Here is a 14,576-nt window from a genome sequence, read left to right as displayed (position 1 = left end):
CCGCATATGGCTCGCGAGACGCAGTTTGCCGACCACTGCGTTAGACCAAATATCTGGACACCGAGACCTAACCATGTCGATATGTGAGATTAACATCACAGCATCTGACAGAGAAGTTGAAGAATGTTCTGTTTCTGTAGTAGGAGCTCGAAGGGTAGTCACCGTGCATATCTTCCTGTGTTTTCTCTGAAGCATAATGAGGGTGCAGCGGTCAGACAGTGGGGCGTACACCTGTAAGACGAACATAAACAATGAAGAGATCGTGTCTGACCCCATCTACGTCGAGGTACAAGGTAAGTGCAGAGGCCACAGAGCGGCCAGTGTTAACTGCTTTGCACATAACACTGCAGCTTGGCAGGCCCATTTATAACTGTGCAAACCTTGCAGGCCCATAAGCACTGAGATTGTATGACTTCCTTGGCTATTTACAATTTTAAAAGTTGATGACTTTTTTTAGGAAGCAAATGCATTCCATTACCCGGCTCTCAGTACTGGCTCCAGGTACCACTCCCTGGCCAGGTGGCAATTTGCTTGTTACTCAGCATCTTTTCTTGTCTTGAGTCTGTGGGTGGTGAGACTGGGAGGGGGGGGATTGGGGAGGGGGCTTCCCAGAAGGGTCAGCAGCTCGGTCTGGGACTCCTTTCAGGGCCCTCGGGTTTGTCAGGTGTTGGTTCAGTGAAGTTCTGTGACATGACAAGGCATGAGATGGGTTCAGCGGGGGTGAGAAGTGAGACATGAGATGAGGAGAAGGCAGTCTCTACCCTGGAGGTACTTGAACTCCAGTGGGGAGTGTGAGCTGATGCACAGGTGAGCCCAGTCCCTGGGTCTCCGGGTTCGGCAGTGGCAGGGCCTGGCAAGGAAGGCTTCAAGGAGGAAGCATCTTTATTGTCACCACCCCAGTGGTTGCTCCCCACCCCCCAGGTGCTGCCCTCTGACATCCCTGCATCCTTGCCTAGTTCTCTGAGGTTCCCGTGAGCAGACCATCAGAACACCTTTCTTTCCTACTTTCTTCTGACTCTCCTTATCACAGGCTGTCGAGCAGATGATTAGCTTTCTAGGGACTTTCAACTGGAAACATCTTCCTCTAAAAGGCTCCTCTGCTACCCATTCTTTTGCAAACAGGAGCCTGGTGCCCACTGATGCTGCAGGCGGCCTGGGGGAGGCAGGCCCTCAGGAGTCTCTTTTATAGCTTTGCTCTCGGGTCCATCCCAGACTGGACAAGCCAGTATGTGTCAGCATGAATTGGGGGCAGGGCCTCCACATGGGTCGGGGGGTGGAGGTGGGGGTCCTACATTTGCTGTTTATCTGGGAAAAATATTTAGAGGACATTTTACTTGTCAGAATCTCAGAAAAAAATGCCCAGAGCAGGGACCCATTAGGTCCTAATGGAGTTTTACAAAACTGAAGCAGGAAAAAAATGTTTTGCATTTACCACTCCCACATCATTCCTGTAGGAACCAGTTCTGTGAGTTGGCAGCCCCAAAGAACACAGTGTGAATGTGTGAGGACAGTTAGCTTCAGCTGATAAATTTTTGGCACATGCCCCAAATAAGTGAGCTATTTGGGTTCCTCTGAGACATTCCTGAAGTGCCCTTCCTTATGGCCTTGATCCTGGAACGACAGTTGGAGATCTTGGCTGTGACTATAACTGTGTCTACAGTGTTTATCTGAGGCTGCGTTTAGCCCTAGACTCATGCACAGATTTTAAAGTTCCTGTCACCCATCTCAAAGCCTCACACACAGGCGATGGTCCTGGAAAGCAGGCAGACCTGTTGCGAGGCGTGGCTTTTACTGTTTATTTGGGTGAGGAAGACGGAAAACCTGCCGGCCTGCCCCAGTGAGCTGGAGCCGGACTGGAGATCATCCTGACCTCTTTCTCACCCAGCTTTCAGGGGAGACCTGGCCTTTCCGACCTGAGATGGCGTAGAAAGCAATCTCCTGTGACCAAGGTCTAGCAGTTGCCATTCTCCTCAGGCTGTGCCTTTGCTTGTGGGTTTGAAATATTCCTTCCCTTAACTCTTCCTCGACAGGACTTCCTTACTTCACCAGGGAGCCTGAGAGCATGAACGTCACCAGAAACACCGCCTTCAACCTCACCTGTCAGGCTGTGGGCCCGCCGGAGCCTGTCGGCATTGTCTGGTTTCAAAACAGCCGCCCTGTGAGTGAACAGCCAGAAAGATCCCCGTCCGTGCTGACTGTCCCTGGTGAGTCTGTGCCGATTTCTTTGTTTCCTCTCTAGTAGTGGGAGGGAGCACATGTTTGCTGAGCACTGCTGTGCACCAGGAGGAGGGAGACTGGTGTGGCAGCTGGGGGCGGTGGGGAGGGGGTGGGGGGGAGATGGGCAGTAGGTGGGGAGGCAGGCAGGAGTCTGGGGTGGGGGAGAGTGGGAGGGAGTTCCCAGGTCAGGGGTGGGAAGTGGCTGAGTGCACTGCGAGGGTGTCCATGGTTCAGGTGGGGAAGCTGGCGAATGCCCCAGGCAGGGCAGTGGAGCCGGCTCACGCCTCCCATGGCAACTGTGGCCTCGCTGGACGGCAGGTCTGGCACTTCAGGAACCGCTGATGTGAAGACTCAGTGAGGTTTGACAGCCCCCGGCTTTAGCACCATCTGTGTGATGGTGACCTCAGGCTTTGCTTCTCCCTGGGTCATGGGGGTTGTTGTGGGCAGGGTGAGTCATCGTGGGATTGTGGCTGATTGGCGGTCAGGGGCGTCACCTTGATTTCCGTCTGAATGGAAGTGCCTGATTTTGTTCCAGTCGCTCTGACCATGTTCTAGACTAGAGTCAGCGCCTTTGGTGTTCCTTTGCCAAAGCCAGCAGGCTCCTCTCTGCTCCTCCCATTGCGTCTTTCAGCAGCATGTGGCCAGGGGACCCTGCTTGGGGGGAGGGGAGGAGAACCTTTCCTCTGTCCTCAATAATAATCTGGTCTAATAACCAAATAGTCATGAGGCCCGTTAGCAAAAGAAAATGACCAAGTTTAATACATATGGGAATGGGCATGCATGAGAGTCAGAGACCCCACAAGCAGGAGGTTCCGAGACAGAAAGGGAACACAAGAATATAGACATCCCGAGCAGGGATGAGGTGAGGTGCCTCGGGGTTTCAAAGGGCCATTGCAGGGAGAACGCATGTTCAGGAAAGAGAGTTTGTCCTGGCATATAGATCGGTCAGAAGAGGTGGTCTCTGATCGGCTCTTCTTATGGGCAAGGCCCCTAATTCAGGTTTTCTAGGTAGTGAAGGGAGGGGCAGAAGCTTCTTTTGATCCCACTGCTAAAGTTGCCTTTAGCTGAGAACAATATGCATACCCAAAAACACACCTTGGGGTGACTCATTCTGAACCCCCCCGGCCCATAATCCTTCCTTTCTTCGTGCATTCGGGACTTCTGTGTGCAGAGGGTGTCCCGGGCCCTGAGAATTCGGTGGGTGCTTCATCGCATCTCACTGCTCCTTCTGTGCCTGTGGCAGGAGTTCTGAAAGGGTGGCGCCCTGGTGCTCAGCCCCGGGCCCACTTCTGTTCCCTCTGAGAGATGTTCCCGTGGGCCCCTGGTTTTAGCACCATCCGTGTGATGGGAACCTCAGACTTTGCTTCTGCATCCCAGGCCTCTCTCCTGAGCTCCAAGCTCATGTAGCCAACTGTCTCCTTGGCATGTCCACTTGCTGGCTAGGTACGCATCTTAAAATGAAATTCTTGATCTTTCCCCAGATTTGTTCTGTCCCGAATTTCTCATCTTAGTGATACCACCATTTGCCAGTCCTTCCTTTTTCTCATTTTTCACGTGAATGCATCAGCAAGTTCCATCAGTGTTGCTTCTAAGATACATCCAAAATGGTCTTTTAATTGTCCCTGCTGCAGTGTCCTGGTCCTGTCACCAACAGCCCTTGCCAGCTCCACTGCAGGAACTTCCAAGCTGGTCTCATTGCTTCACTGGTCCTCACTCTAACCCTTCCTCCCGGTGGCAGACCCTGTCACTTGCCTGCTGGAAATCCTTTCGTGACTTCCTGTTGTCTTAGACGGTTGCCCAGAGCCCTTCTTGCCTCCACCCAACACTGCAACCCACCCCATCCCACTCTCTTTGCTTGCTAAGCACCAGTCACACTGGTTGCCTTTCATTTCCCCAGACACATTTCCTCCTTCTTGCCTGAGGACCTTTGCCCTCTCTCTTTTGTCTGCCAGGGTTCTTCCATCTGCCCTTTGGTCCATGACACAACTCAGATATCACTTCTTCAGCGAAGCCTTCCCTGGTCATTCTGCACTATTAGGTTTTTGCCACCTTTTTATTGACTCCCAGACACAAATTATTGTGGACTTGCATAATAAGAAAGTACTTGTCAGTCTATAATGACCCTGTTTATTGATGATGTCTTCTTAGAGAACATGTGCTCGGTAAGGACCAGGTCTTGGTCTCTCCCAAGGCAGTGCCTGACCCGTAGTAGTAGTCACTAATATTCATGGCAAGAATGGATCAGCAAGTGAATGCCAGCCCCTGGGGGTTGTCTCTGAATCACTTTTCTGACTCCTGACTCCACCAGTAGTACTATGGTTCTCTGTCTTCTACAGCTGGGCAGTAGTGCATTATTTTTTACTGCTGACAATGCTCTGTTGTATGAAGGTGCTACACTGTGTTATTATCCATTTGTTTGTTGAACGTTTGGGATGTTTATACCTGTTGGCTATTGTGAATAAAGCAGCTATGAATATTTATGTGCAAGTCTCTTGAGAAACATATATTTTTATTTCCCTTGGATAAATAGCTGAGAGAGCAATGGCTGAGTTGTTTGTAGGCATGTGTTTAAGTTTTAAAGAAGCCAAGACTGCCCTAGTTGGTTTGGCTCAGTGGATAGAGTGTTGACCTGAAGGGTACCAGGTTCGATTCCGGTCAAGGGCACATGCCCAGGTTTCGGTCTTAACCCCCAGTAGGGGATGTGCAGGAGGCAGCTGTGCAATGATTCGCTCTCTTCATTAATGTTTCTATCTCTCTCTCCCTCTCTTAAAATAAAAATATTTAATAAAGAAACCAGGACTCTGTTTTCCAAAGGGTTGTACTGTGGTGCATTCTCCACTTTTCGGTTGCTCCATCCACATCCTCCCATCACTTGATAGGGTTCATCTTTTTAATTTTAGAGATTCTAATGGATGTGAAATGGTAGATTATTGTGTTTTCATTTGCACTTCATTCCTATGATGACTAATTTTGGATTAGATTTAGAGAAGACTTTTGTTTTTATTCTTTTTGATGAAGACCAACTTTGGGTCTTTTGCCTATTTCCATATAAATCTTAGAATCAGCTTGACATTTTTAATAAAAATTCTGCTGTGATTTTTGTTTGCCATTGTATTGAATTTATAGATCAATTTAGGGTAAGATGACATTTTACTAATATTGAGATTTCCAATTCATGAACATAGTCTGTCCATTTTTTTAGGTCTTTAATTTCTCTCAGTGTTTTGTTTTTTATAGTTTTTAGGGTAGAGATCTTAACGTCATTTGTAAAATTTATTTTTAAATATTTCCTGGTTTTGCTGCTGGCAAATAGCCTATTTGATTTCATTTGCCATTTGTTCTCTATTAATATATAGAAAATAAATGGACTTTTGTGTGTTGATCTTATATTTACAACCTTGCTACATTCACTTATTAGTTCTGAGTTTTTGTTATTGTAGATTCCTTGGATTGTCTAGAGATGTCACCTGCCAATAGACACAGTTTTACTTCTATTTTCCCGGTCCTTAGCCCTTTACCTCTGTGGCTTATTTCCTGTTTCCCTGGCCAGGACCTCCCCAGCATGTGCTGCATGGAAGTGGTAACAGTGGACATCTCTGCTCCCCAGGACTGAGTGGTGTTAACTGCGGGTAGATGCCCTTCATTTGGGCCAAAGACGTTTCCTCCTATTACCAGTTGTCTGAAAAAAAAATTTCTTGATTGATTGATTTTAGGTGAGGGGCTGGTGGGGGGAGAGATCATTTTGTTGTTCCACTTATTTATGCATGCATTAGTTGATTCTTGTATTTTTGTATGTGCCCTGACTGGGGATCGAACCCGCAACCTTGGCATATCTGGATGATGCTCTAACCAACTGAGTTACCTGACCAGGGCATAAAAATTTTACTTTTATCATGAAGGGTGTCAGATTTTGTCAAGTTTGTTTTCTGCATCTACTGAGATGCTTGTGTGGTTTTTCTTTGTTACTCTCTCAGTATAGTAAATTACGTTGATTTGCTTTTCAAATGTCAGTTTTGCATTCCCGGGATAAACTTGGTCATGATGTATTTTGGTGGATTTGACATTGCGTGAGTGATTTTCGAATTTCTGTTTTTTTCTGTTTCACCCCCAATCTGGGGTAACACTGACTGGATAGACAGCTCTTACTTCTGACGCTGACTACTTAGAGTGAGTGCACACTCCACAAGTGCAGGGTAAAGTCCTCCACAAGACTACCCTCACTTTACATGCCAACCACAAGTCTGGGGTGACAGTGGTGTCCCCAGGCCCCCTCCACTTCCTGCTGACCGGCTATAAACGTGGAAGTCCCCATGAGCACCTCCAGTTGGGTAATTTGCTAGAACAGCCCAGTGTTAATGTATGAAAACATTCAAACTTGTAAAGAATTTTTGTGAGTTTATTTGAGCCAATCTGTCGGCAATTGCCGGGAAGCAAAATCTCAAGATATTGGGATAATGCTCCGGAGAATGGTGGTTTTTCATCTATTTTTATAAATTACCATCAAAGGTGGATATGTAAGTGGGTTACATCAAATCCATTGGTGATAGGTTAGGGAGGTGAGAGAAAGCAAAGTGGGGAAACCTCTGGGATTGGATAAAAAGTAAATTGATAGACACATGCTTCTTTTACATAGTTAACAGTCAACAATTAACATGATAACAATAACAGTGAGGGAATTTGTGGTCTCCGCCCTGGCGCCATTTGCTGTGCTCTGCGGGATCTGGAAAAAGGGAAGTTACAAGTTACCCTGACATTCCACAGATATGTTGTTATTTTAGATGCAAAAAGACAATAGGCTCCATGAAGATTGAAGTTGATCTTGTCAGGGAAGATACTGGCCTAAGACTTGACTACCCACTATTAACTGCTTTTTAATTAAAGGTTTCAATTTCAGACTATCCTTTGCGGTTACTTTAGGTTTTTAGTTTACAAGTCCGCCACGCAGGCCTTCCCTCAGTTAGTCAGGTTAGCATGTGGCCCCTTTTCTGTCCACGCCAGAGAACTCAGAAAGTGCTAAACTAACCATTACACTTTTATTACCAAGGATGCACACAGGGTGAGGTCTGGGAGGGTCCTCCTGGAACTAAGGTGTGTCTCCTTCCAGCACATCTGTGTGTTCACCTAACAGGAAACTGTCCTGAGCTTCAGGGTCCAGAGATTTTGTTGGGGTTTCGTCACATGGGCACAAGTGCTGAAACCATTGGCCATGTGACTGAACAGTTTCAGACCTCCCTCTGCTCCCTAGAGGTTGGAGGTTGGGCTGAGATTCCCAATCCTCTGGTCAAGTGGTCAGTCATTCTGGTGACCAACCCCCATCCTAAAGCTATCTAGGGACCCATCATGTGTCACCACTCCTGTCAGGGAATTCTAAGCAACAAAAGCCAGTCAGTTGAATTCTTTATTGTAAAAAAAAAAAAATGCCCATGTGGGAAATTGGTTTATGAGTTGTTTTTGAAATGCCAGTTTAGATATGTGAGTTTGTTTACCTCACAAAATTAGTTAGGACTGCTCCCCGCTCCTCTCTTTTCTGAAAGCATTTAGTCAGATTGGTATTACTTTGAGAAGACATTCCAAAGGTTCAGTGGAGGCTGTAACCGCCTGTGTTTTGGACACTGTTTCTGTAATGCAAGCCATAGGTTAGTCTATTGGTTAATGTTGAGTTTGAGGCTCATTGAAATCCCCAGGTCTTTTTTCTCATTAAATTGCCGCAAAGCCAAAGCTCTCCAGCTCCTTGCCTATTTGTTTTTGAAATCGCATCCTTTACCTTATAAAAGTTTAACCGATTGTCCCAGCCTACTGAGCCCATTTCCAACCTCGATTCATTGGATAAGCAGATTTTCTCTCTGCTTGGTGCCAACTGCCGTTTTGTTGTTGATGGAAATCTAGATTCTGATCTAACCGAGAGCAAAGCCAGAGGCCTGTTAATAAAGGCAGCCTCTGAGTTGACCTCAGTTCATTCAGTCAGTTCTCTTGGCTACTGTTCAACCCCTGATAAGTCTGCTGACTTTTATTTTTTCCATTTATGTTTCCATCTTGTGTTCTGAGACATTCCTTGATACATCAGCCTAATAACTGTCACAGAAAGACTGGAAATCAGTTTGGAATTCGTTTTGAAATCAGGCCTGATTATTGGTGGTGAGCTGAACTCCTGAATAAGATAGTTCTCCGCATCCCTACAGGCACCAACTTGATACCCCCTCTTTTAAAAAAAAAATCTTTATTGTTGAAAGTATTACATATGTCCCCCTTTTTCCACCATTGACCCCTTCTAGCCTGTGCCCATACCCCGCACCAGGCCTTCACCACCCTATTGCCTGTGTCCAGGGGTTATGCATATATGCATACTAGGTCTTTGGTTGATCTCTTTCCACCCACCCTCCCATTCCCACCTTCCCTTTGAGATTCGACAGTCTGTTCCATGCTTCTGTGTCTCTGGATCTATTTTGTTCATTGGATTCCACACATAAGTGAGATCATGTGATACTTGTCTTTCTCTGACTGGCTTCTTTTACTTAGCATAATACTCTCCATGTCCCTCCATGCTGTCTCAAAGGGAAAGAGATTTTAAGTTTTATTGTGGATTTCTATCTCTCAGTGATTCGGTACTTACCATAATCAATTTTTCCTTTTGAAAATAGGACAGACTCTGTCCATCTCTGTTTATGTAGAACTTTTCTTCTTCTGTGTGTTTTCACAGAAATGAGATGTGTGTTTCTGTAATAACATCTGCATATTATCCTAACACCGAAGACCACATGTAATTTGTCTCAGCTCAGAGGTATGATTTATTTCCAAGTGGCCAGGTACATCCTCACTACTGCCACCTATTTGGGGTTTCAAGTTCTTTGCAATTTTTATTGTAGTTTCTCTAATTTGATTTAACCCCCTTTGGTAGAGAAGATAGATGTAAAATAGGAACTGAGAAGTTTATATCCCAATAATGTGCTTTTCAAAATAACCTTTATGTGTAATTGTGATTGCACGGAGCTGCACTTGTGATAAATTTACATAGAACCATGTGTGCGCACACACGAGCCCAGGTATAATTGGTGAAATCTGGGTAAGCTCTATGGCTGGTACCAGTGTCAGTTTCCTGGTTTTGGCCGTAGACTCTAGTTATGCGAAATGTTCATACTGGGGACATAGGCTGAAGGAAACGGAATTTTCCCGTATACTTTTTTTTTTTTTAAATGTTTTTATTGACTTTTAGAGAGAGAGAGGAAGGGAAAGGGATAGAGCGTTAAAAACATCAACAAAAAAGAAATGGCATGCCCACTACTGGGGATCAAGCCTGCAACCTGGGCTGGTGCCCTGACCAGGAGTCAAAATGGTGTGACCTCTTGGTTCCTGGATAGATGCTCAACCACTGAGGCATCTAATCCAGGCTCCTTGTATATTTCTCTATATCTTTCTGTGATCTATAATTAATTCAAAGTAAGACGAGTTTTAGAGTTTTAGTTTCCATAACTATTACATTATTTTGTGTTAAAATGTAGAAAATTCAGAGTATTTTTACAGATAATTACACATTTACAATTACAATGTAAACATTGATGTGTTTTCCTTCCTAATTTTTTTGTGTATATAAGTGATTTTCCTTCAAGTGAGGATGATAATACTTATGCAGATTAATTCCAGCCCTTTTACTACACAAATAATATGTGAACACATATTCACTGTAAAACATTCAAACGATAGACATAAAGCAAAATGTGAAAAATCTCCCTTTTTTCTCTATACTTTCACTGCCCTATGCAACCGAATATACAGTCAACCTTCGGTTTACCTGCTCTCAACCTCTTCCCAGTTCTTAAAATATCCTCATATATGTGCGTATACACGAATGTGCATACACACCTTCATGGCCAAGCCATGTAGCTCTTTCTGAATGTCGGTACTCAAGGGCCTGTCTCATTGTTTGTGACAGTTGCCACAGTGAGTGGATGGACCGTAATTCACTTAACCGTCCCCTTGTTGATGAACATATAGGTTGTTTTAACTTTTTTCTGTTGCTTATGTAGACATCTCTGTACCCATATGTGTTTCTTCTCTGAAAAGCTTGCTGGACACCCTGACCTTGTCTTTGTAGTCATAGTGCCTCTTCATATCTCTTGTACCTCCCACCACCTAGTGCAGAACATCTGCGTGTCTGCCCCTAAGTTATGAACCGGTGTGATTATCATATATTAATTATTAATTAGCTTAGCCCCATCACCCCACACTGTGTGACTGAATGAACGAATTACTGAACAAACAATGAATGGCAAACACTCCCATGTCTTAGGTCCCTTCACTGGTACAGAGACACAGTGATAGTAAAGTAACTTGCATTAGTATAATTATTTTTGCACTTAGTCTTATCTCTTTTCTCATATATCTCTAGCCAGTTCTGTGAAATTAAAAGATATTTTTGTTTTTCTTTAAAATATATATTTATTGATATCAGAGAGGAAGGGAGAGGGAAGAAAGAGATAGAAACAGCAATGATGAGAGAGAATCATTGATCAGTTGCCTCCTGCACGCTTATTCCTGTTTTCTTATTTTGAGCACCTTTGGTGTGGTACCTGAGTCCTCCCAGTAGTTCAGGCCTTTCTGACCTGAGATGCCTTTGGAGGTTACATGCTGATGTAAAGCCGGGTGTTTGCAGGGAGACGCAGTTCCGTCTTTTTTTTTTTTAAATTATTTATTGTTGAAAGTATTACACATGTCTCCTTTTTCCCCCCCACAGTTCTGTCTTGAAATTAACCCCCAAGTAAACCTTTCTTCTTTTTTTAAAAATATATTTTATTGATTTTTTACAGAGAGGAAGGGAGAGGAATAGAGAGTTAGAAACATCGATGAGAGAGAAACATCTATCAGCTGCCTCCTGCACAACCCCCACTGGGGATGTGCCTGCAACCCAGGTACATGCCCTTGACCGGAATCGAACCTGGGACCTTTCAGTCCGCAGGCTGACGCTCTATCCACTGAGCCAAACCGGCTACGGCAAACCTTTCTGATCTGAGAGAATTCTGCGACCTTTGGAAGGGCTTGAAGAGCCCTGATTGTGGAGGCTGCTCTGAGCAAGCACGTTTATGAACAGGAAGCTCACACACCTTGTCCCTTTGATACCAATCTTTTCTCTAGTGATATAAGAGCTGTCTTTAAGAGACAAGGGCAAAGAAGGCCTTTGTCTACAGGACATTATTCTGAGTCAACAAACCAATCTCAAAGGATTCTACGCTGTAGGATTCCATTTATGTATCAGCCTCAGAATGACCCGGTTGTAGTGATGGCAGACAGACACGCGCTCTTGCCGGGAGTAGCAGGAATGAGCTTCTTTTTGGTAATGGAAGAGTTCTGTCTCTGTACACAACCTGTGATAAAATTGCATAGAGCCATACACTCCTCCCTCCCCAAACAAAACGAAGACGGGCGGCATCTGAATCAGGTCCGTGTTTTAGTTAATGGTATTGCACCAAGTCAGTTTCCTGGTTTGGGTCAGAGTCCCTTGGTTATGTAAGATCTTATCAGCAGGGGAAGCTGAGTGAAGGGTGGACCGGAACTCTGTACTATTTCTGTAATTTCTTATGAATTGAAAATTATTTCAAAACAAAGGGTTCGTGTGGGGGTTTTTTGGTCTTTTTTTAAAGGACCACTTTGTCAGGGGCAGAATTCAATCCTCCACACCCCCAAATAGCAGAACTGTAAAAAGCATGTGATGCATGGTGTTTAACCGTGGGATATATTGATTATAGACTAGAGGTTCAGTTCCCCAGCTGTGACATAGAGACTAATGCCACTTCACTGGCCTGTGTCCCTAGGCAAGCTACTCCACTGCTTTATATAAAGTAGGGGTAATATGTGTCTACTTCGTGGACCATTTATGAGGATCCACTGAAATAATGAACGAAAAGTCCTTGGTACAGAAGCAGCCTACAGGAAGGACTCAAATGTGACCCATTATACATTTTACATGCAGTAGTTCCTAACTCACCGTCAATGGTGAGCTACCTTCCTAAGAAGAGTGGTGGACTTATGCTGATCCTTCTGTTTTCTTTTTTTTTTTTTTTTTTTTTATTTATTTATTTTTTTTTTATTTTTTGTTTCAGTTAGGTGGATATACAATGAATTAATATTCATTGTAATAACAACAGTAATGTTACTGAACTCAAGGGGTTTGCCCAAACTTGGGGTACTGTTATAGGTACCTCTCACCAACACCAGAGAGGTGTTACCAGCTAAGACAGCCCCGAGTCAGTGGGAGAGGGCTGTTCCTGTTGTATCTTAAATCAGCGAATGAGATACAAGACGCCTTAATAAACCAATTAATTAGGAGTTGTTTATTATGTGCGGCCCAGAGGGAGGTGTCTCTTCCAAATCTCTGAGCCCCACATACAGGAAGTTTCCCGTATTTATACCTTTTGAGCTTCTTTGTCTGCAGGTATTACAAAGAACTCTGTGTGAGTTATTGTTACAGACAGTTGTAACTTTGAATACATAATGAGTTGGAACTTGGCATAAGAATATGGGAATTATTATCAGTATTAGTCTATATTAGTCTATTATATTGGATGGCTAGCTTGCAAAGTCAGACAGTTAAGTTTATCTTTTTCTATTTGAACTGAAAACAAAGTAATTTTATAGAATAAGAGACTGTCTAAAGTGACAGAGTTTACAGGACTAGGGATTATCTAACAATAGCAGAAAATTCAAACAGCAGTTTTATTCAAGATGGAGGTTACTATGCTTCATTCCCAACCTCAATCCTTGCCTTCTCACATAAATGAATTTATACGAGAGTCCTTGACTGCGTAGTGAAAAGCAAATTTATAAAGCAATTAAAGCATGTACCTTTTTTGAAAAAGCAAGCAAGCAAACCTGGCTGATGAAGCACAGATGGCTCTCAGCTAATCTGAAGAGCAGGTTGGTGGGGGCCCCAGGCATTATATACCCTCCTGTCTATTGGTCTCAGAATTCCTCCACTGACTATTTGGGTGCCGATTAATTCTCAAGGTCCCTTTACTTTGTTGTGGCCTTCCCAGAATTCCTGAGAAGCACCTGGCAACTTTCTCTTGCCAAGCCTTGAGACTGCTGGCTTCTCGCAGCGGTTCTCAACCTGTGGGTCGCGACCTCTTTGGCAGTCAAACGACCCTTTCACAGGGGTCGCCTAAGACCATCCTGCATATCAAATATCTACATTATGATTCATAACAGTAGCAACATTACAGTTATGAAGTAGCAACGAAAATAATTTTATGGTTGGGTCACAACATGAGGAACTGTATTTAAAGGGCCAGAAGGTTGAGAACCACTGGCTTAGGGAGTAAAACTACCCTTTTTTCCTTTCTGCATTCTCTCATTAGGGAGGTTTTTAACCATTGCTCTCAGGTCCTTGGCTGGGGGAGATAATGGCTGGTTACTTACAAGCTGGCTACAAATTACCCCGCACTGTTTGGCTTCCTTCTAACTTTCCTGTCTCAGTTTGCCTATTCCCCCTGCCCTGGAATCCTGTAATAGCACTACTCTAGGTAGTTGTATTTACTTGCAGCAAGTAAAGACAAGGACTTCATTTCCAAAGCTTCTCCCAAGGGAGGCTGAGCCATTGCTTAGGTGCACTATTCGGTCAATTGCGTGTTGATTTCTTCTTTATAGTTTGGCTACATTTATCAAGCTTGTTCCCCCCTCCTTACTCCCCCAAGCTCATCCTGTTTACAGCTGGTCTGCAAAATTACTGTGCTACATTTTAACATTTAGCCAGAATAACGTTTAGTAATAACATTTATAACTGCCCCGACCTTGAGGTCCTTGTCCTATCTAACAGTAACATAACTAGAATTTACAGAAACCAGTTCATTCTTCTCACAGTGCGTTCTGTAAAGATTTACTTTGACCCTTATAGCAAGGCGTGATAGTCATTTTAAATACCATTTCACAGATCAGAAAAAAAATTGGAATGAGTTAGGGACCTACATGCTTAATTAAGTTCTAGTCTTTATATGGCGGCTGGCACGATCCTGATAAAACACGTGAGGTCATGTCTTCTGCTCAGAGCTCCAGTTTCCCACCCACTGAGAGGACAAAGCAAAGGCCTGTCCCACCTGTTTTTCTGCTAGACCCTTCCCTCACCTCCAGTAAAATCTTGGCCCTTTCCCTCACTTCGGCTTTCCTCAGAGGGCATTTCTCAAGGAGCCAGGCTGATCCACGTACTGAAAATCACAACCCACTTCTCCACTCACCTCTGGCCCTCTGATCCTCTTCTATTCTTACAGAATCCTAATCACCTTCTGAGAGCTCACTTACTTAGAAGGTTATTATTTCTCGCCCTTTCCCTCCATGGGAACGTGAGATCCTTAAGGACAAGGGCCTTTGTTTATTGT

At 44.3% G+C, this 14,576-nt stretch overlaps 1 protein-coding gene across 1 annotated transcript in view; it reads left to right on the top strand.

Annotated features, from left to right (window-relative positions):
* MERTK (MER proto-oncogene, tyrosine kinase) overlaps positions 1–14,576 on the top strand; it is a 99,062-nt gene that overhangs the window by 32,456 nt on the left and 52,030 nt on the right. Inside the window, exons 3-4 of the mRNA XM_006105714.3 lie at positions 193–293; positions 2,031–2,204. Of these exons, the coding sequence (XP_006105776.1) occupies positions 193–293; positions 2,031–2,204 (275 nt within the window). The remainder of the gene's footprint in view (positions 1–192; positions 294–2,030; positions 2,205–14,576) is intronic.

The sequence above is a fragment of the Myotis lucifugus genome, unplaced genomic scaffold, assembly GCF_000147115.1.
Source record: "Myotis lucifugus unplaced genomic scaffold, Myoluc2.0 scaffold_717, whole genome shotgun sequence".
NCBI lineage: Eukaryota > Metazoa > Chordata > Mammalia > Chiroptera > Vespertilionidae > Myotis > Myotis lucifugus.
Note: the sequence above shows the minus strand (reverse complement) of the source record. Positions and strands in the feature narration are given on the sequence as shown.